A 22,278-nucleotide genomic window follows, 5' to 3' on the forward strand; every position below is an offset into this window, starting at 1 on the left:
TCTTGTGCTCTTGGTTGACTCCTGGCTTGTGGGGTTCCCACACTCCTGCTCTCCTGCATTCGCCCACATGGTTCATGGCCTCGGACTGCAACTAGCCCAACGCTGAACTGGACCTGGCTACAACATGGAGTGGGAACTCTGGACCCAGGCTTTGCTCCAGCTCTACTGAAGCCCCAGTTACACTTCTTCAATGACTGGACTAAGGGAAATGGGACTGTGGAATCCAAGGGATGTAATTCCATGCAAATAAAAATCACTCACCTTCCCGTGAGAGTCTCAGAAAATTCCTTTTCTCGAGATATTATAAGTACTTACCCCAAGGCACTCAGTGGGGTCAGGGATCCCCCAACTACACAGATAAGAATCCCATGAGGTAGATTTAGAGGATCCCTTTATTTCACAGGTAGGGGGAATCAGTGACTATCTACTTAAAGAGAATCTGCTGAAAATGGGAACCAAAACTTCATACCAACAGTAGAGAAAAGTATGAGTACTTTATCACACACACACAAAAAAAATGTTATTCAAATGTTTATTGTATCTCATAGGCAGCAAAATGTAGGTTTTAATTGCAACAATGCTCTGCTTGTTAGCAGGAACAAAGACTGAATCAAGGGCTAATTTGGGGATATATTTTCTATGCCGAAATTACATGATAACGCAACAGGATCTCACATTTCATTTTCTCAACATTCAGGAGGAGGATTGTCTGATACTTTTAATCCTTTGAAGCATCTTTAGTTGTTCCAGGAGTATTGTCCCTTGTTAATGGCTTTGGTGTGTTTAGCACAGCTCTCCATCCTCATATCCATCAACTTTATGAAACCCTGAATCTATTACAACTCTGCCTTTCAACTTTGCAAATGGTTCACATTGTACTATTAGGTGCTGTACCCGATGGGGAAGGCAGAGACTGGCCTGCGAAACCAGGCACAGTGAGGACAGAGGCTGCTGTGAGATTGTCAAGGATGTTTGCACGGAGACCTCTTCAGAGGAGTGATTTTTGGTTATAAGGACTTTTGCTGTGCTGTGCAATCTCTTAGCAACAAAGACTGGGGTAACAACTAAGAGAACGAAAGTCCTTTGATTTGTCACTCCTGTGTTATCAATGAGAAACTGGGGTTCAGAAAAATAAACCTGCACGAGGTCATCTGGTTTCTAGGTGGTGAGCCCTGATTCGGATCCTGGCTAACTAGTGTTAGTTATCTGTTACTGCACACAAACTACCACAAAACTTAGTGGCTTAACACCACACATTTGTTACCTGTTTCTGGGCATCAGGAATCCCGGCATGGCTTACCTGGGCCTCATGCTCAGGTAACTCACAGAGGCCACAATGAAGGTGTGAGCCAGGGCTGGGGCCTCATCTGAAGGCTCGACTGGGGAAGGATTCTCTTCCAAGCCCCCTTTTATGGTTGCGGGAGAATTGGGTTCCTTAGGGCTGTAGGACTGAGAGTCTTTGTTCCTTGCTGGCTGTTGGCTGAAAGCCACGTTTAGTCCCATACCATGTGGGCCTCTCTAACGTGGCAGCTTGCTTCATCAAAGCCAGCAAGAGCGAGTCCACCAGCAAGATGGCAGTCCACCAGCAAGATGGCAAGATGTCACTAATCGCAGAAGTGACATCCCTCTTTTACTTCTTTCTATTGGTTAGAAACTCATCACAGGTCCCAGCCACCTTTCCTCAGGGGGAATTAACTACATGTGTGAATTGTGGGAGGGGTCCCTGGAGACCATCTTAAAGCCTTGCTACAATTAGATCCCCAAACCTTTCCTCTTTCCCTTTGTGGTACTGTTATGAGAAGAACACAGCAGATGCTTGCAACACGAAGAAGATGCTCAAAACACAACCTCCCATCACTTTATAGCACCTGCTCTCTTAGGATGCAGTTTTTACATGTTGAACAAAAATGCTGTGTTGGTAACCAGCTTTGCAGAGAGGGCGGTCCTCAGGATGGAAGCACGCTGCCCAGGATGAGTTGGATGCCATTCTCAGGGAGAGGGGGTTGGGGACCAGACTGACCTCAACATCTCAGCATGTGTCATAGATATGGCTTGTTCCGGAGGAAAAACGAAACATCCAGAGATGGCCTATTTCTCTCCATGTGTTTGGCCCAGATCCCAGTGTGTCTGCCACTCAGCCTGGCCCCGGTGTCCTGCTGGAGTAGGAAGATGGACCTACTGGCGTCTGTCTCTAGCCCTCAGGGAGAAGAGAATGTGACCTGCCAGAGCTGCGATAGCCTCACCTCTATCTGGAATGTCCGATGAAGACGGGTGCTGGGGCTGGGCGGAGGGGTGTTGACTGCAGTGTTAATGGGACTGTTGTGTATTTCAGCTGAGGCTCTTGCTAGTGTGGAGGCGGTCAGAGGCATGGAACAGAAGAGTGGGTCCGGAGAGGCTGGTAACCCTGGCAGAGGCCTTCACCTTTCCCACGCCGCCCAAACGTAACGGTGGCCTTTTGGAGGCTGGATGGATCCGAGGACAGTGACAAGCAGCCCTGCAGAAGTAGCCACATGGGACTCAGACTGGCGTAGCTGGTGCAGTGCATCATGGGACTCAGCATCCAGCTAGGGCCTCATCCAATTCTTAGTTGATCTGCCCATTCTGAATAAGGAACCCATGTCTGATGGAATGGCAACACGTTCTTCAACTACATGGGACTCAGTCATCGGCCTGACCCACTGGAGCTGAAGTTCACTCCTGCGGTGGCTAGCAGGTCATCGCTAGCAGGTCATCGCTAGCAGATACTGGCCTGTGAGCGGCACCAGGCCCGCGGTACAGAGTCTGTGAGCGTTGTCTGTCTCTTTAACTTCTCACAACAGCCCTGGATTAGGAGCCACGGTCATTTCCCTTTACAGATGAGGAAACAGGCCCCGGGTGGTGAGTGACAGCCGAGAAGGGAACTCCAGCCTGTTTGTCTTGGAAAGCTCTTCCGGGCCGTCTCACCAGCCCTGGAAGCCACAGGAACTGCCCCGATGGCCTTTGATCATGTACCTCAGTCCCCTCCTGTCACCGACAGACACTGAGGCCGGGAAGAGGTAGGTGTGAGCTGTGAGCTCCTTCAGCCAGTCCCTTGGGCTGTGCGCTGTGATTCCCAGAAGCCCTCGGGCTGACTCGGGGAATAAGGAGATCGCCGGCACACAGTGGGTGCTTTACCTCTGGGGCATTTTGGATGAGGAGCCGTAGCCTTCGTCTCCTGCTTGAGACCAGAGACCAGCAGTGGTGCCTGAGGATCAGGACAGTGGGCTAAGGATGACGTCAGCAACACCTGCTCTGTTAGGGGCTTCCGCCTGCCTTCGCCTGGCTAGGGAGAGATCGCACACATCCCCGTTCAAACAGAGGTGTGGCAGCTCTGCTTCTTGTCCCGGCCCCTGGACCTTCCACTTGAGACACCAAGAGCAGCGACAGAGCGGCTTCCTGTGTCCGTCTCCTCCCGCCCTCTGCCCCTGGCCTGGGCGGAAGAGGGCAGAGGAGGAGGCTGGAAGCATGTAGGAGACTGAAGGTGTCTGCTGTGAGGGCATGTCCGAGACCCCTGACCCTGACTGGCTCATTTGCAAAGACAGCAAACCCTGCAGACAAAAGGCAGCTATTGGCTCTGCCCAGGACTCCACCCACAAGCCCCTGCTCACTCCTGCAGGTCCTGGGGGGCAGGAGGGGAGGGTGGGCTGGGCAAGGAGCAGAGGAAGGGGAAGAAAGGAGAGAGGAAGGGGGCAGAGGAGCAGAAAAGAAGTTAGGGGAGGGCACAGTGACAGAAAAGTGGGGTGAACCACTCACTGGGAAGGAAACCGCCGTGTCAGAGGAGGAAAAGCATTAGGGAGGCACGGAGAGCTGGAGAGTCAGGACAGGCGAAGGGAGGACTGTCCAGCCACACAAACCTGGCTTCCCCCCCTGGCATCAAGTTCAAGTTAGAGAGTAAATTGAAATATGCAAGAGGCCCAAAAGCGTTTCCTCTTCTCAGGTGCAGGAACATCCTGGATGCGTTTGGCTTTATAAATAAATGATTGTTCTCAAATCTCAGAAAGCGGCTCCCTGAGGTGGCTGGTGCTTTGCCTTCTTGATGGGCAAGGAAATGCGAAGCTAGGCCAGGGGCCTGGCGTTTGCTGCCCCCCGCTGGCCAAAGCCTGGCTCTGCTCCCTCCCTCCTATGGGAACCGGCTGAACCTGCGCTTTGGTGATTGGTTAATAAGGCTCAATTGTTGCCTCTGCTGCCTCTGTGGTCCCAGACTATTAGCTCGGAAAGGGATTGAGGTCCCCAGGCCCTACCACTGCCCTAAGCTTTAGACTTGAATTTCGGTCAGCCTACTGGCTCTTTCCACTTGGCCTCAAACTCGGCAGGTCCATGGTGTGGTTCATCTTTCAGTCCTGCTGGCTCTGTGCACATGCTCCTGATGTCGGGACCAGCACTTGCCCACCCTGTCACCCACCCCCGAGACCTCACAGCGGCTCCTCTTGCCTCAGCCTCTGCGCGCCATTCGTCACAGATCCTGCCAAGACCTCCTGGACCCTCGTTCACTCTCATGGGACCCTTGTCATCTCGCCAGTCAGCCCTCACTCTCTCTCATCCACCCGTGTCAACAGCTTCCCGAAGCTGTGCGGGCATGGGGCAGACTTTGTGGATATAGATCAGGAGTCGGCAATCTTTTTTCGGCCCAAGGTCATTTGGATATTTACAACATCATTTCCTGGCCATACAAAATTACCAACTTAAAAATTATCCTGCTGGCCCAGCCCGCGTGGCTCAGTGGTTGAGCATCCACCTATGAACGGTTTGATTCCCGGTCAGGGCACATGCCCAGGCTGCGGGCTCAATCCCCAGTGTGGGGCATGCAGGAGGCAGCCAATCAATGATTCTCTCTCATCATTGATGTTTCTATCTCCCTCTCCCTCTCCCTTCCTCTCTGAAATCAATAAAAATATGTTTTAAAAAATTAGCCTGCTGTATTTGCTCAAACATTTAATGAACTCACCCCTGATGCCTTACCAGACCAAATGATTTCTTGGGCCTTACATGGCCCGCAGGTCCGACGTTTCCGATAACACAGACAGCGATGTAAGGGAAAGATACAGAGGCAGGTGATATGGGCATGGACAGGGAGCTATGTATATTTAAAGATCTTCTGCTGGATAAAGTCCAAACCCTTCCCTTGGCCTACAGAGCCCTTCCCATCCCCTCTGCCTTGTCTCTCCAGAACCACCTTATATCCTTTGCCTGTGATTCCAACAGCAGGGCAATTGCTCATCTCTGAGGTCATTTCTATCCATTCTCTAAACATGGTTCTTAGTAAGTGCCAGACTTTGAGACAGTCGCTGGGGTTCAGAGAGAAACCAGACAGTGTCCGCCCTCAGGGAGTGGAGTCTCAGAGACCAAACACACAAGTGCAGCCCAGACACGATCTGATGACTGGGTGGGGTTACGTGCTCTGCAAACACTGGATGCACTTGGCACAGAGTCCCATTCCACGCTGTTAGTTTCCATGGCTGCGCAACAGTTAGTGGCTTATCAGCAACACACGTTTGTTTATTGTCTCGCGGTTTCCATAGGTTGGGAGTCTGGGCACAGCTTAACCGAGTGCTCAGCTTGGGGTCTCACAGCGCAGTCTGGGGCTGGGTGAGGTTCCTTTCTACAGCTTGGGCGTTCTCCTCCAAGCTCACCCGGTCGGTCGGTCGTGGGTCTCACTTACATGCTGGCTGTCAGCTGGGGGCTTCTCTCGGGTCCTAGAAGCCACCACCGTTTCTTGCCTTGCTGCTCTCCAGCCCCTTCACAGCATAGCAGCTCACTCCAAGGCCAGCAGGAAAAGCGCTCGCTCCATCCTGCTAAGATGGAGTCTTACCTAAAGGAACATTGTCACAGGCGCGTCTGTCTCATTGCCTTTGCTGCATAACGAAACCTGATTGAGGGAGTGACCGCCCATCATTTTTGCACTGGTCTGTTAGAAGCAAGTCAGAAGTGCCGCCTGCACCCACAGAGGGGGAGTATGCCAGGCATGACTCACTGGGAGCAACCTTGGGGCAGGCCCACCGCACGCGCCTCGTGGGATCTCCCCGAGGGTTACATACATTCTGGATGCGGAGCGGAGGTAGAATCTCTCTGAATTAGGTCAGCTGTGGGACTCGGAGCGCTTCTCTCTCCCCAGCCATGGGCTTCAGCTCCATGTTCAATGCCAACTCAAGACAAAGCCACTCCCACAGGCTGTGGTTGATGGGCTGCGTTGCAGGACCACAAACCTAACATTTTAGATGTTCTTGTTCTTAAAAACCCTTCAACACGTAGTGAGGCATGGCCTCTCTCATCATTCCCAGCCCTGAAGACCAACCCCCACCTCCAATTTCTTTTTTTTTAAGCAAATTTTATTGATTTGAGAGAGAGAAACATTGATTTGTTCCAATTACTTATACATTCATTGGTTGCTCCTTGTACGTGCCCTGACCAGGTATCGAACCTGCAACCTTGGCGTATCGGGACAACACTAACCATCTGAGCTACCCGGCCAGGGCCCTCTCCAGTTTCATTTGTGTGGCTGAGGAGGTTAGCAGTCTCGTGTCGTTAGGGTTGCAACTTCCACCTCATCTGGCTCCGTACACGGTTTCACTAGACAACAGGGGTCCCGCCCTGCGAGGGACTCTGGTGCCAGGTGTTGGGATGGCGTCCTGCCTCACTCAGTGTGGCGGCTCCTGTTAGTCTAGCACAGTGGTCGGCAAACCGCAGCTCGCGAGCCACATGCGGCTCTTTGGCACCTTGAGTGTGGCTCTTCCACAAAATACCATGGCCTGGGCGGGTCTGTTTTGAAGAAGTGGCGTTAGAAGAAGTTTAAGTTTAAAAAATTTGGCTCTCAAATGAAATTTCAATTGTTGTACTGTTGATATTTGGCTCTGTTGCCTAATGAGTTTGACGACCACTGGACTAGCAAGGAGAACGCTCGGCAACCTCACAAACCATTCTGAAGATCCCCAATGGAAAGAGGTTACTTCCTTGAGCGCCTACTGGCTGAAAAAGCAAAACAAACAGAAAGGAAACTGTACTAAAACGTGGTGATGGAGGCCGTCGCAGGGTGGATCACGTTCTGGAAGGAGTTTGTGTTTTCCTTACCCTGAGAACTTTTTCATATATTTTAACGCCACAGTCCTGTACGAGCAGGACATGTCATTCATGTATTCACATTCCTGATGGTTTACTAAAGCGTGTGAAGACCTTTGTCTTCGGGGGGTCTGCAGCCCCCAGGGTTGGGACCAGGTGATCTAGTCTGAGTTCCAACTAACTAACTAACCGATGCCACTAACGAACTGGTAAAGCAGAAGTCTGCACAGCCTTGCCTTCTTTAACTGGAATACTAACCCTACCCACCTTACAGTTTGTTACCAGGTTAAACGGAATGACACGACACATGCCCATGCCCGATGGAGGTTGTGGCGTCATCCCACTGTCTGTCACCTTGCCCCGTCCAGCCTCGGAGCAAGCCGGGACTCGGCGCTGCCTTAGACTCCGTCTTCTTTCCCTCCCAGGTTCCTGATCGTCCTGGGGTGCTTGATCCTGGCCGTGCTGACCACGTTCAAGGAGTACGAGACGGTCTCGGGGGACTGGCTTCTGCTGCTGGTGAGATCGCGGACCCACCACAGCGCTGCGTTTCTGGTTGGACTTTCACGGCCAAGGCCAGGAGGCTGCCCTTGGGTGCAATTGTGCCCAGTTGGTTTGGGCTTCCTGGGGTCTCTGGCCAAGCCCAGGCCCATGAGAAAGCAGTGCCTGGATCACGTGGTCGGGGCTGCCAGGGGCACGGGCGGGGTGGGGAGTGCCATTTGTTATTCTAGATCAGATATAACCATTGCACCATTAAATTCTAAGCTACAGCTCCCTGTCCCCTGAAAGTTAGCACAGAGGCATATTCCATTCCGAATAAAATAATCCACCCTGCCTCTGCTTTCCTTCCTAAACCTGAGGATCGCTAACCCTGCTCAAGGCCAAGTACTACACCCCGTTCCCACATAAGCTTACCTCCCCCCACGGCCTCTGCCTGTTTTCCTTTCGGTTGCCCGTCAGGGTGTGGGAGAGAGAGGGGGGCCTAGCGTTCTTCGGCAAGTCGCCTAATGTCCCTGACTCTGATTCCTCACGTCCTGCCCTGAAATATGTGCAAATAGCAGGTGGGCAGGCATGCCGACGGGCTGGGAGCAGCCTCCTCTGCTCCAGGCAGAGGCCTCAGGAGGGCCCTGGCCCTTGGAGTGACCACACCTTGCTGGATGCGGGCTCAGCCCCCCTCTTCAGGGAGCGGGTGCCAGCCCCCCATTAGGGTTCACAAAGGAGCAGAAGCTCTGCCTGGCGCTCACTTGCCATCCTTGGCTCCGAAGCCAGCAGATTCCTTCTGAGAACAGGTGTTTCCGATCCACGCACCGGAGCTGAGCTGAGACCTGAGCGGGTGGACCCTGAGCGACTGTCTCCTTCCAGGGACTAGGTTTCTGGGGTCACCATGGAGCAGCCGCTCCCCAGGGCCCCCGGAGACCACCAAAGGGAGAGGGAGGCAGAGCTGTCCTATCTGATCAAAGGGAGGTGCGGGGGGGGGACGCCCCCCCCCCCCCCGTGACCCCGGAGGTGGCATGGGGCTTACGACGTGGGCTCCGAGCCAGGTTCCTAGCCTGGGCTGCTGCTTTGCCACTGCGTAGCCTTGAGAAACTCGCCTCCCTGTTCCTTGCCGTGGTTTTTCAAAGTGTAAAATGAAGATGATATTACGGAACACTGTCTGGCTGGTGCCTGGCCCAGGAGCCAGGCCCAGGGACACTGGCACAGTTAGCAACCAGGGACTTGGCACTGGGTGTGATTCGTAGACGGGTTCATTGAAACCTCTCTTTTCAATACAACTACACTTATTAGGGGCGTTGAATACATTAGAGGGATTTTTTTTTTTTTAAATAATAATCCATTGGAGCAGAAATATAGAAAAAAGGCCCGGCAGCATGGCTCAGTGAGCTTTGACCTATGAACCAAGAGGTCGCTGGTTCGATTTCCAGTCAGGGCGTATGCCCGGGTTGCAGGCTCATTCCCCAGTAGGGACCCGTTCTCTCCCCTCCACCGTAAGCAGCGACCACTGCAGCCACTGCGGGTTCCCGAGGCCTGGGCCCTGGCCAATCCGTGTCTCCGCTTATTTCTTCACAGGAAACGTTCGCGATTTTCGTCTTTGGAGCCGAGTTTGCTCTGAGGATCTGGGCCGCTGGCTGTTGCTGCCGCTACAAAGGCTGGCGGGGGCGGCTGAAGTTTGCCAGGAAGCCCCTGTGCATGTTGGGTAAGCCCACCCTGAGCCACCCGGCCAAGTCCCCTTCCCACACTCTTCTCCTGGGGACACCTGGGCTCTGCTGAGGCCAGCCCAGCCTCCCCCCTCCCCCCCCCCCCCCCCCCACACATCTCCAGGAGCTCCCCCGGCTGCTGAATGCCCCTCTGTGCCTCCTCCTCCTCATGATTCCACAGAGCAGTGATTGTTCCTGGGCGAGGGGGCACTCTTGGCATTTGGACTTGGAAGGAGCCAGCCCCTTGCAGGCTGTTGAGCATCCCGGTCCCTAGAGCGTAGCACCCAGTCATCCCTGCATATCTGGACTGATGGGGTGGGGTGGGAGGAGAGACGCCACTGCAGGCTGAGAATTGCCTCTATCGGACCCCGTTGTGCCCATTTTCCAGAGGTGGGGACTGAGGCTCACAGTGCTGAGTCATGTTCCAGTCACACAGCATATTCCACCCTAACACCCAGTTCTGGATGAACCTAGCACCTATGCGCCACCCCTACCCCATGCTGCTCTGTCTTGAGCCAAGAGTGGCTCTGAGGAGGTGTCCCTGGGCCCTTCATTCGGGTGCAGGCATTCTGATAGCTGTCATTCTCCCCTCTAGTGCAGCACAGACCCATATGTTCCGTCTGAACATCCTGCTAAAATCATAGCGGGACAAGACCAAGTCTGCCCGCAGTGAACGTCGAACACGGAATCCCAGGGGTGGTTCAAGTGTCAGAATATAGAACGTCGGGGCCGAAGGCCAGCCAACGCCTTTGGTCCAACATGCCCTCCTGTCTGATGTCCCAGGCCCCTTCGCAGCGGCCGTCAGCTGGCCACGCAGGCTGCTTGCATACTTCCAGTCGTGGGGCGCTCACTCCCTATCAAGGAGTTTATTCATCTTAACTCCTCTGACTCTCTCCAGATATTTTGAGTTCAGCCATTCTGTTCCTCCTCTCCATTCTAGTAGATTCTCCTTGTCAGGAAAATGTGGCTTCAACGACACCTTACTAGCGGGTCCCATGTTCTGTCCCAGGAGACTGACTCCACTTCCCACGTGTGGTCGATTCACGATTGCCCACGGCAGTGCTTGGCACTCTCTCTGTGGCGGCTCCGTTGTAGCCCGGACAGCTCTGGTCACCGGCCCTTTGTCTGTGCTCTCTCCCAGACATCTTCGTGCTGATTGCCTCTGTGCCGGTGGTCGCCGTGGGCAACCAGGGCAATGTCCTGGCCACTTCGCTGCGGAGCCTGCGCTTCCTGCAGATCCTGCGCATGCTGCGGATGGACCGCAGGGGCGGCACCTGGAAGCTCCTGGGCTCGGCCATCTGCGCCCACAGCAAAGTAGGTGCCACGGAGAGGCCACGTGGGCTGCTCTTACGCCCGAGGCCTTCCAGGGCGTGCCCTCCAGTAGGGTGTCCCCAGAGGGGGGTATTCTGCCACCACTGGTGATGAAAAATAGAAGGAGCCGGGGGGGGGGGAGGGGCAGAAGGAGGTGGGCTACGGGGAACTGAAGCAGGTAGACCTGGGCTCCGGGCTCAGCTCCACCAGAAACAAGTGACCTGTCATTCAACCCTGTTTGACCCGCAGTTTCCTCATTCCTCGGGCACGGCTCCTAAGGCCTCTGCCTCTGGGCTGTGAGCGGGTGACCGGAGCTAATGCAAGGTGGCGGGGGGCGGGAGGAGGAGGCTCCAGAGTCACGCAGATTGGCACTGCTTGTCACCTCGGCGAGAAGCACTCGGCACACGCCCAGCATGTGGCGTGGCTCAGCTGCTGTGGGTCGGTGCCGAGCCCATCGCTCAGCCGGGTGTCGGGCCCGATTGTTTCCCATCACACTGACAGGGAAGCACATGCGGAAGGAGGAAGTAGCCTGCCCAAGGTCATGCCCTGGGACACACACCAGGCAGCCTGGCTCCAGCTCAAGTTCAATGGTTTGCTGCTGGGCGTGGTAGAGCTCACCTCTCCGAGGGAGACCAGCAGCTAGGACCACGGGGCTTAGTCTGATCCCCTCCCAGAGTCCCCTGTACTGGAGCAGGTGTGGAAACTGAGGCAGGCAGAGTCCTGTGCCTGAGCCGAGGGGCTCCATTAGTCCAAACCTTAGCTGCTCCCTGGAGAGTGAAGGAGAACCGTGTGCCTCGGCTCAGGAGGGAAGCCCTTCGGAGGCCCGGGCAGGAGAAAGCAGAGCCAGGCCCCCGCGGAGGGAGTTGTCCAGGGGAACCAGATGACGACTGCTCCAGGCCCCTGTTCCACAGAGTTAGACTTTTTAGGGCCAGGAGAGGCCAGGCTCTGCTCCCAGAACCAAGGAGCCCGGAGTGTCCGTGACCTGGCGCAAAAAATGTGGCACCGTCCCGCACGCACAGCCTCTGATGTGGCCTGAAGGGCCCCCATGGGTCTTAAAAATGAACCTGGAGCGCCCTGCAGAATGGACCTCTGCCCATCACTCCCCACATTGGCTAGACCCCACCCCTCAGCCGCCACCAACCTCATGGGCTCGGGCAGGTGCAGGAGCCCACGGGGCAGGTGCAGGAGCCCACGGGCGCCAGGAGCAGCCACAGGCTCTGCCTCAGAGCTGCTGGTGAAAACCGCATCCAGGCAGGATTACCTTGAATAGCCTTTTAAATGGCCGCAAAGCACAGGACTGGGAGACATTTTTGCTCCTCACCCATGACCATTACACCGCCTCTTAATAACCCACAGCTAGTTTTTCTGGGCATAGGATGTGTCTTTGGTTAAGCATCTGATGAAACTTCTGACTCACATCTGGGGGCAGAGTGAATGAAAACACACAGGAACGCTAGAACCGCACGCAGCGTGGCCGGAGGCTGGTGCTCACACAGGAGCCCAGGGAGGGAGGTCCTGTTCCTGCTGCCCCACCTGAGCCCCCTGCAGGGCAGACCCTGGAGAGAGGAGTGGCTGGCTGGATCCCATGCACCATCTAAACGAACCGCTCTCTCTGTAGAGTGAGCTCACACATGTGCACTGTGCATAATGAAGAGTTAGACATTCAGACAAGTGTGCTTGGAAAATAGCAAAGGCAGCCCTAGCCAGTGTGGCTCAGTGGATGGAGTGTCAGCCTGCAGACCAAAGGGTCTCAGTTTCAATTCTGGTCAAGGGCACGTACCTGGGTTGCAGGCTCCTCCCCGGCCCAGGCCCTGGTCAGGGTTCGTGCTGGAGGCAACCAATCGATGGGTTTCTCTCACATCGATGTTTCTCTCTGTCTTTCCCTCTCTTCCACTCTCCCTAAAAATCAATGGAAAAATATCTTGGGTGAGGATTAACAAAAAAAGAAAAGAAAGAAAGAAAGAAAATAGCCAAGACCTAAAGGAACTAGAGATAAACCTGATCTCTAGTTCAGGGAGCAGACATCCGGGGAGAGTTCACAGTGGAGGTGACGTGAGTCTGCAGCTGGCGCCATGAAGCTCTGGCTGGTGCCGTGGAGAAGGGCCGTTCAGGCAGCGAGACCAGTGTCGGCAAAGGCCCGAGGGAGGCAGGAAGCAAGCTGTCAGCGAGAGCCCAGCGACCCGCAGGCCTGCTGACCGGCCGCCTGCGGGCAGACAGGTGACTGACGGATATCGATACGAACAACTTTGTTCTCTGACGACTCTGCGGGGATGACAGGCCTAACCTCCAGATCGTGTGCGCCCCTAACCTTGACTTTCTCCCCACCCAGGCTACCGAGCTGCACCTTGAAGTTGGAATAGAATGAGGGAGAGCGAGCCTTAGGGATTGTTGCGGTCAGGTGTTTAAACTCCAGTGATGCCTATCTTTGCCATATCTCCGCACCATCCTTACTCTCCCTTAACTTTTTTTTTTTTGCAGTAGCTTTCTCTGGTTTACTTACTCATGTGTCCTAGTCTGTCATGTGATAGCATGCATGACATATAGGTTTTAGGTGTCATTTATGCTCATTTTTAATATGGTTTCAATCAGTAGGTGACTCACATGCAAACTGCCTCTGCATTCCTCCAGTAATGCACATGGAACTCTGGAACTCTGTGGTCCAGTCTTTCATTTTAAAAATCGGGGAACTGAGGCTGGGAGGAGGGGGTCCTTTGCCCAGGGTCACACAGGCACTTGGTGGCAGGCGGGGCCTGTCCACAGCTCTGTGCACTGTGCACACTAGCCCACCCCGCCCCCCCCCCCCCCCCAGTGTCGGTTTCCAGTGGAACGGAGCTTTAGTCTGCCCAGTCCTGCGTGGAATCAGTCTCCTGAGTTCCAAGCCTTGTCTCAGAGGCAGCAGTCTCACATGCCCCCGAAGCCTCGGAGCTGTGATATCGGGGTCCCCGCCCCCAGGGGTGGAAATCTTCCCCTCCACCCAAGCACTCATTGTGTTATGCTGGAAATAGTGACCACGTCACTGGCCCCATTTTACAGGGATGGGAGGTGAGGCCCAGAGACGGTGAGTAACTTGCCCAGGGTCACAGAGCCGGCAGAGCTGGAATCCACCTCCAGCACCCACCCCACGGCCCCCAGGGACCTCTTCCCTTGTCCTCTGCTCTCCCCAGGAGCTCATCACCGCCTGGTACATCGGGTTCCTGACCCTCATCCTGTCTTCGTTTCTGGTCTACCTGGTGGAGAAAGACGTGCCGGAGGTGGATGCGCAGGGAGAAGAGATGAAAGAGGAGTTTGAGACCTATGCAGACGCCCTTTGGTGGGGCCTGGTGAGTCACCCCTGGCAGATCCCCCCCCCCCAGGGGGATGGCCTGTTATCCACAGAGAGAGGGGCAGCTGCCCTCTGCAGTCACAGTGAGAGCGAGATTGCCTCCATTTCCCATCCTGCCCGGGAGCGATCCCACAGGCTGCACCCTGGAACAAGCCGGCTTCCCGTCGTGTTTATAAGAAGTCAGGCCTCGCAGCAGTCTGGTCCCAGGGTCACTAGGGCCCTTAGCTCATTATCTGTAGGCTATTACCAACCCAGCCATGCATGTGCGAACACACACAGTGGCACAGGCCTTCGGACACAGCTGGCGACTCAGCCCCACACCCACAGGGACACCTGGCACAAGGTGGCACCTGCGGAAGGCGTACTTTGCTCCAGGGTGTTGCTTTAGGCACTTCACCTTTATTAACACAGGTTAAACTCAAACAACTATTATTGGACCCTTTTTAAAATGGGGAAACTGAGGCATGAAGCCGTTAAGGAACTGATTCAAGGCAGACCCTGAGCTCGTTAGTGGTTGACCTGGGATTTGAACTCCAGCTGTGGGCTGCAGAGGCCATGCTTTGCTCTCCTGCCTCCTGGGTTCACAAGTACATGTGTTCACATGAATACATGTGATCACACACAGGAGTGCACAGCACATAGCAGACATTGGACACGCACACATGTGTACACAATACATGTAAATACACTCACAAGCACACATACTCGGTAACGTGGCTATACACAAAATCACACAAATACACGTAGGTACATGCACAAACATGTTTGCAATTAGTGAAACATTTGCTGAGTCGTTGACTATAGGTAGGAAATCCTTAACTCGGACAGGTGTGCCCTCGAGGGCCCCATATAAGTTCCTTGATACTTGGTAGCTTTTCTCCCACGAGATCTCATTCTAAATGGTCACAGCCCCCCCCTCCCCCGGTCAGTACAGAGGCTGATGTGATGGGGGGAGCTCAGGGACACACCCCTGGTTTCCCTCTCCCTGGGGGCCCCACGTCTGAGCCCCTCTCCCTTCAGATCACACTGGCCACCATTGGCTATGGAGACAAGACCCCCAAGACGTGGGAAGGCCGTCTGATCGCAGCCACCTTCTCCCTCATCGGCGTCTCCTTCTTTGCCCTGCCAGCCGTGAGTACCTCCTGGGCACACACAGGACCCTCCCCGCCGGCCCTGCTCTGCCTGCAGCCTCATCTTCCATCCTTTCACACCATGAACTCCAGCTCTGTCCGCTCACTAGCCATCCCTGCAGCGTGGTGTCTGCGCTCTGCCATGCGCTGTGCCGGTCCCTTTGCCGGGAGTGAGTCCTCCTCCAAGACCCAGTGTCAACGCTGCCTTCTTTAGACTGCTCAGTCGCTCCCTCCTCTGGGCATACCCCCGGAAGGGCATCTCTGAGCCTGTCATGGGATTGCACGCTCCATGTCTGCGGAAAACACTGAGCCACGCAGATAATGGACTTGCTCAGGGTCTCAGGGCTGAGAGTGGCAGAGTTTGGAGGTGGCAGAGTGGCAGAAGTGGTGGGCAGAGTGCCACTGAGCTGGCAGAGGCAGGCCTCCCAGACTGCAAGGCTCCATTTCACCCAGCAGCCTACCCCCTCCTCCCATCACTCGGTGTTGTCACTGCGGGCCTGGGTGGGGAGGGCTCCCAGGAGCGTCTGGGGGCGGACTCAGCCTGACTCTTCCCTCCAGGGCATCCTGGGCTCCGGGCTGGCGCTCAAGGTGCAGGAGCAGCACCGGCAGAAGCACTTTGAGAAAAGGAGGAAGCCGGCTGCTGAGCTCATTCAGGTCTGTCTGCGCGGGGGAGCTGGATGGGATTGAATCTGTGTGTGTGCATGCCTGGTGCATGTGTGCACACACACGGGTGGGTGTGCATGTATGTGGTACACATGTGGGGGCATGTGCATGCATGTGGGCATGTGTGTGTCTGTGTGTGTTTATACAGGAGTGGGCATGTCGTGGTCTGGGACCTGACCCAGGACCAGCTTGCACGTGGGTGGCTGTGGTGTTTCTGTGGTTGGCTGTAAGGCCGGGCTCGGTGGGTACTCAGTGACAGTCCTATCCCTCTCCCTTCCGGGTTCTACGCCAATCAGGAATAGTCGGTCTCAGGACTCAGACCAACCCATCTGCTGTGTTTTTTTAAATATGTTTTTATGGATTTTAGAGAGGGAGAGAGAGAGAAAGAGAGAGAGAGAAACATCCAAGAGAGAGACATTGATCGGCTGCCTCCTGCACGCCTCCCACTGGGTATTGAGCCTGAAACCTGGGCATGGCTCTCACTGGGAATCCAACTGGTGACCTCTTGGTGCCTGGGTCAATACTCAACCACTGAGCCACACCGGCCGGGGCCATCTGCTGTTTTGCTAACTAAGCTGCAGTGGAGAGTTTGGGTCTTTCTACTCCCCACCTCAGTGTTAACCTGGGGACCCACCAGGAAGTCAGCCTGGCGTCCAGGAGCTGAGCCAGTCGCCACAAGGAGGTGTGGCCTCCCCTCTGCCAGGGCTCGGGAGCCCATAGCCGGAGAGGAAGAGGTGCCTTACACGGGGAACTGGAACTCACGCTCTGTGCCGCTGTCACGCAGTCCTGCGGCAGCGCTGCTGGCTGCCTGCCGGCTCTCCGTGGCCCGCACGCCCGCCCTGGGCTGGGGGCTGGGATGATGGTGAGAGGTGGTGGCAAAGGCAGGAGCGCTCCCATCATGTCAGAGGGACTTACTGCTCCGTGGCCTCCTGGCGGTGGGAGAACAGGAGAGTGTAGAGTCCTGGCTGCGGCTGCATGGGACTGAATGGCCACCCACTCGTGACTTGTGTCCCGGGGAGTGAGTGTCTCTGTGGGGCTGGTACGGGATAGTCCTAGATGCTACCCTACGCACTGTCATTTCCAGGCCAGCCCCAGTCTCCAAGAGTGCGCCCCATGACCCCAACCCCAAACCACCCAGTATCCAGTAATTCTAGCACGTTAGACTCGAACCCCATCTCCGCTGTCTCTTGCACCCAGAAGTGGCACCAAAGACAGTATATGTCTTCCTACGGATGTGAGAGTCACGGGGATTTGGTGCCCAGACTCCTCTCTCCACCCAAGGGCATGAGCCGTGCTCTCAGGCTGTGGGGCCGTGGGAGCAGTCGGGTCACACCAGGCCGGTCTCTTCTCCCCGCAGGCTGCCTGGCGGTACTACGCTACCAACCCCAACAGGATCGACCTGGTGGCCACATGGAGGTTCTATGAGTCAGTCGTCTCTTTTCCATTCTTCAGGCAAGTGGTGGGTGACCCGTCTGGACCGCTCAGGGCGTGGCCAACTGCCCCTCCCGTGGGTCTGCATTGGTGCCCGTGGGCACACATTAGAATCACCAGGGAACTTAAAAAACTCCCAGGGCCCAGGGTGATTAATCAGACTCCCCCAGGAGGGGACTCACACATCAATATTTTTTAAATATATTTTTATTGATTTCAGAGACGAAGGGAGAGGGAGAGAGAGATAGAAACATCAATGATGAGAGAGAATCATTAATTGGCTGCCTCCTATACACCCCACATTGGGGATGGAGCCCACAACCCAGGCATGTGCCCTGACTGGGAATCAAATCGTGATCTCCTGGTTCATAGGTTGATGCTCAACCACTGAGCCATGCCGGCTGAGCGGGCATATTTTTAAAGAAACCTCAGATGACTCAGGGTGCCGATGTTGAGTGGCTGATAAAGGAAGGTCCTATCAATGTTTGAGCGGGATCAGTGGCTGAGGAAGTGGGGAGCCAGTGCGAGGGGCCACCCTGGCAATGCATGCTTCCCCCACCCCACAGGGCCTGCACCTGCTGCCACTCCGGGCGCGGAGAATGGCCAGGCAGATGATGGAGAAGGCCTGAGCTCATGGTCTTGGAGAAGGAGAAAGGATGGGAAGGGATGCCCCTCATTCTTTAACACTGCTCCCCAGTCCTCCTCCTCCTGTCTCCCCTCAGCCTACTCCCTCACCCTTTCCCTCTGTCCTCGTGTGTCAGGAGGGAAAATGGGCCAGAGGCTATGTGGCCAGCCCAAGGCCAGACTGCAACCAGATGTTGAGCTGACCGTGAACTAGAAATTCCTAACTCTCCAGCTGTCCCTGTACTCCGCTACCACGATGCCTCTTCTCTCCCCATTTCTCCCCTCCCCCATCCCAGCGATAGGCCAGTTATTCACTCAGTGTTTAATGTGCACGCACCGTGGGCCAGGGTATGGGTGCTCAGATTTTGGAGCTAAAAATACAGAGGCTCTGGCCCCAAGCAGTTCATGGGCTACCACGTAATTCTAACACCATGCGATCTGAGTACAGTCCCACTTGTGAGATCATCTCAGTGTGGACCCTGGGGAGTTGGATAAGAAACATCCCAAAAGGGGGGCCCTTTCTGCTGGAACGCTAAGGATGAGTGTGACTATCCAGGCAGGGGAAGGAGGCAGGGAATTCCCGGCAGCGCCTGAGTGAAGGCTCAGTCACAAATGTGGGCAGAGCACACGCGGCCTCGTGGGTAGTGGTATGGGCACCGAGCCACGTGGCCTGGGTTTGAGTCCTGACTCTGCTGCTTCCTAACTGTGAGACCTCGAGCAATTCCCTTAACCTCTCTGTGCCTCAGTTTTCTCATCAGGAAAATGGGCATGATAATACTCCATAGGGTTGATACACGTTGATCCATAAAAAGCACTTATAATGGTCTCTGCCTGTTAATTATTGCTCAGTAATATTTGCCAAGGTGATGATGGTGGTGACGGAGTAATGGGTGTGGAGCTACTAAATGACGACATTCCTGGTTCCCTGGTCTGTCCCCATCGCTAGACAAATGCCCTGAGCCCAGCACAGGGCCTGGGGCAGAGAAGGTGATCAGCAGCCATTTTCTAGATGAGCGAATGGATGGATGAGTGAATGGCTGAGAAGAGCCTTGAGTGGGCAGAGCAGCAGGGGCCTGGGGTCTAGCTAGAGACGCCCATCTCATTCAGCGGGTCCCTCAAGACTCACCGCCTCGCCCTGGAGTTCCCCTCTCTCCCTCTGCTTCCATCAAAGGGAAACTGGGGGGCACTATTTGGGGCGAGGGTTCCATACAATTCATGCTTTATTTCTCTCTCTCCCTCGTCGCCTTATAGGAAAGAACAGCTGGAGGCAGCAGCCAGGTACGTTTCTGATTGTGAATTTCTTTTCTCCCACCACTGTGTCGGGACAGAGGGTCCAGTTCTGTGTGGTGTAAGGGCCCCTGGGCGGCCATGCTGGTCACGGAAAGAGTTTGGGGACCACTCTTCCCTGTCACAGTTTCAAGCCACAGCCTCTTGCTGAGTTTCTCCTCGAGGTGGATTCGGTGCCGGGAGTCCCGCACACGCTATCTCAGTGCGTCCTCCCAGCCACAGTGCATCCTCCTATCCTCACGTTTGATTGAGGAGATTGGGGCTCAGAGGGACCGTGTCACTTCCTCTGGGTCACCCAGCTAGCTGAGTGACAGGACCAAAATTCAGACTCAGGTCTGAACGTGAAGACCACGATACTTCATTACGTATCGCTTCCTCTGCTCCCTGGGCCCCCGGGTGCCTCTTTGAGAAGGGAGTCAGGACTGGAATTCGTGGCCCCACAGCTGTGCGCGCTTCCCGGTGAGGCTGTGGGCCTTCTCTGTCCCTCCCTCTCGCTCCCTCTCGGGAAGATGCTGCGAAGCAGGGAGCCTGGACCTGCTCGAGGCTGTGAAGCAGGACCGCCCCTGCCAGCGTCAGCTTACATATGTGTTTGATCTGTTATGTAGACAGACTGCTTGGGGACCTTGCAATCAGTCTCCTAGACGGTCAGCTCAACGGCGTCCTTCTGCAGCCGACAGGAGTGGGGCAGAAGGAGTGGCAGGGCCCTGGACCAACGTGTAGGGGAACCACTCAGGGACACTGGTCTGTGGGAAACTGGGTCCAGTCCTTCCGAATGGGGTCCATGGTGCCCTCTCCCCTCCGTCACCCCACCTTAAAGAGGCCCTTTCAGACAGCGCTGTGAGCTCTGAGCAAAAACACAGTACCGCCTTGCCCCTTTCTTTATGCCTGTTTTCAAAGGATGAGCGTTTCTTTCTTGCACCCAGTTTGGGCTGTAGGGGGCGCTGGGGGATACTGCTGAGGAGGCTCAGGGGACATCTGCTAGGGAACTGCAGAGGCAGAGCGGGGAGGTACCTCAGAGGTCTTCTTGCAGGTACTTTTACAGAAGCCGAGCCCCCCAGGAGGGCAGGCTCGCCCCAAGTTACAGAGCCCAGGGGTGACACAGTCCAGGTCTCAGGACTCCCAGCAGGGTGCTCTTTCCCCTCCTCTCAGGACCAACAGGGTTTTAGATCATGCAAGTGTTGATACTGCCAATTACTCAGTCTACCTTTGGAGCCTTTTCTGTACCAGCATGAACAGATTCAGCCAAACTGGAACATCCATGCCAAAGTCACTGTGCACTGGGTTAATGAAGGCCGGAGAGTGCATTTTGAGGGTTACAGAGAAAGTGGATGGATGATGGATGATGGATGATGGGTGATGGGTGATGGGTGATGGATGGATGGATGGATGGATGGATGGATGGATGGATGATGGGTAATGGATGATGGATGGATGGATGGATGGATGGATGGATGGATGGATGGATGATGGGTGATGGGTAATGGGTGATGGATGATGGATGATGGATGATGGATGGATGGATGATGGGTGATGGGTGATGGATGATGGATTATGGATGGATGGATGATGGATGATGGATGATGGATTGATGGATGATGGATGGACAAACTCTTTATTCTACGAGTGTCAGAAACCCAACTTAAATGACCTTGGCCTGGGAGGAAAATGTCATGGCTCAATGGTCACCCATCAGACATGGTGGGAACCCATGGCAAACAAGGAATGGGACCTTCTGGGATTCTCCCTTCTCTGGCCTCTGCTTCTCTTTGTGGTCTCACTCTTTCGGCTGACCTTCGCCATCCTGATAAAGTGTGGATGCAGGCAGCCCCAGGATCCTACACTTTTCTTTGTCTGCACGCAGCTCCAGTGCAGAAATTCCCAAGGGAAGCCCTGTGGGTTGGCCCAATTAGTATCCCACATGCACACTTTGGACAGACTCTCTGGCTCAGAGAGTGAGAGGCCACTGCCAGCCCAACCCTAGGCCAGCGTCCACTGTTAGAGTGACTGGGTGTGAGGTCACGATGCTATGATTGGCAGCTCGTGTTAGAGTCACTTGGTTGAAGTTGGAGCAATCAGTTCCCCAACAGAATACGGTCCTTTTCCCTAAAAAACGGGGATGAAACATAGAGCAGACAAAAATCACAGTTACCCCTGACGGGCATCAGTTCTACCCATAATTCTCAACCCCCTAAAAATAATATTGCATTACACACCATCAACAATAACCTCCCCCCCAGCCTCATTTATTCCACAGAGCGCACCAGAAAAGACAGGTGTGTTGTGTGCGGGACATTGTGTGTTCTTTTGTGTGTGTGTTTGTTTTTATCATTAATTTCAGAAAGGAAGGGAGGGGGAGAGAGAGACAGAAACATCAATGATGAAAGAGAATCATTGATTGGCTGCCTTCTGCACACCCCTTACTGGGGATCGAGCCTGCAACTCGGGCATGTGCCCTTGACCCCAGTGGAAAAACTCCCATGTGCCAGGAACCCAGGACCCCTCTTTTCGCAGGCTAACGCTCTATCCACTGAGCCACACCAGCTAGGGCTGGGACATCATTTGAAGCATCAGTTCTTACTGTTCATTAGACAGGCAGCACGCTGATGATCAGGGGTATTTGTTTGATAGAAACTAGCATTTTCGAATGTTCAAAACAGGTACCTGTTGACAATGCTGTTTACTGGAGCCCAGTCGTTCACTTTGTATTTCCGAGCAATTCAGTCTGAACAGCAGCCTTTGGGCTGTTCTCTGCATTCGTCTTTGGGGAGGGAAGCAGTGTGTTCCAGGCAGCTTCTTTATCTCCTGTCTTGTATTATGTCCTTCCCAACACAGCTGTCAGATTAGTAGACGATCATTCTTTGGATCAGAGAATTCAAGCATCGTAACAGTCATTTATAAAGAATGCTCACGGCTTGTCGGGTATAGTTCTAAGCACATCTAGCCCTCACAGTGAGCCCTTGAGCAGAAGCTATTTTTAACCCCAATTTTACATATGAGAAAACTGAGGTTCAAAGAGGCAAGTGACTTGCACAAGGTTATATAGCTAAGAAAGCTGCGAGAGCAGGACTTGGCCTATCTTTGTAGTTCGTGGCCTCAGCCACTGAGAGTTGGGAACAGTTAACCTAATCCGTTTTGTTTTCTTCCGCCTTTTCTTGGCTCATGTAGCTGGAGTCCCTGCCATGAGAGGGGGCTGTGGAGGCAGGGAAAGGCTCGGAGCCAGCATATACTACTGAGGGAAGGAGCATTG

At 54.6% G+C, this 22,278-nt stretch overlaps 1 protein-coding gene across 1 annotated transcript in view; it reads left to right on the forward strand.

Moving 5' to 3' along the window:
- KCNQ3 (potassium voltage-gated channel subfamily Q member 3) overlaps window positions 1-22,278 on the forward strand; it is a gene marked incomplete at both ends in the record, with an annotated part of 156,346 nt that overhangs the window by 121,582 nt on the left and 12,486 nt on the right. Inside the window, 8 exons of the mRNA XM_079796662.1 lie at window positions 7,497-7,587; window positions 9,136-9,262; window positions 10,405-10,577; window positions 13,739-13,894; window positions 14,917-15,027; window positions 15,585-15,680; window positions 17,047-17,141; window positions 18,996-19,022. Coding sequence (XP_079652788.1) covers window positions 7,497-7,587; window positions 9,136-9,262; window positions 10,405-10,577; window positions 13,739-13,894; window positions 14,917-15,027; window positions 15,585-15,680; window positions 17,047-17,141; window positions 18,996-19,022 — 876 coding nt within the window. The remainder of the gene's footprint in view (window positions 1-7,496; window positions 7,588-9,135; window positions 9,263-10,404; window positions 10,578-13,738; window positions 13,895-14,916; window positions 15,028-15,584; window positions 15,681-17,046; window positions 17,142-18,995; window positions 19,023-22,278) is intronic.

The sequence above is a fragment of the Cnephaeus nilssonii genome, assembly GCF_951640355.1.
Source record: "Cnephaeus nilssonii genome assembly, chromosome: 18".
Classification (NCBI taxonomy): domain Eukaryota; kingdom Metazoa; phylum Chordata; class Mammalia; order Chiroptera; family Vespertilionidae; genus Cnephaeus; species Cnephaeus nilssonii.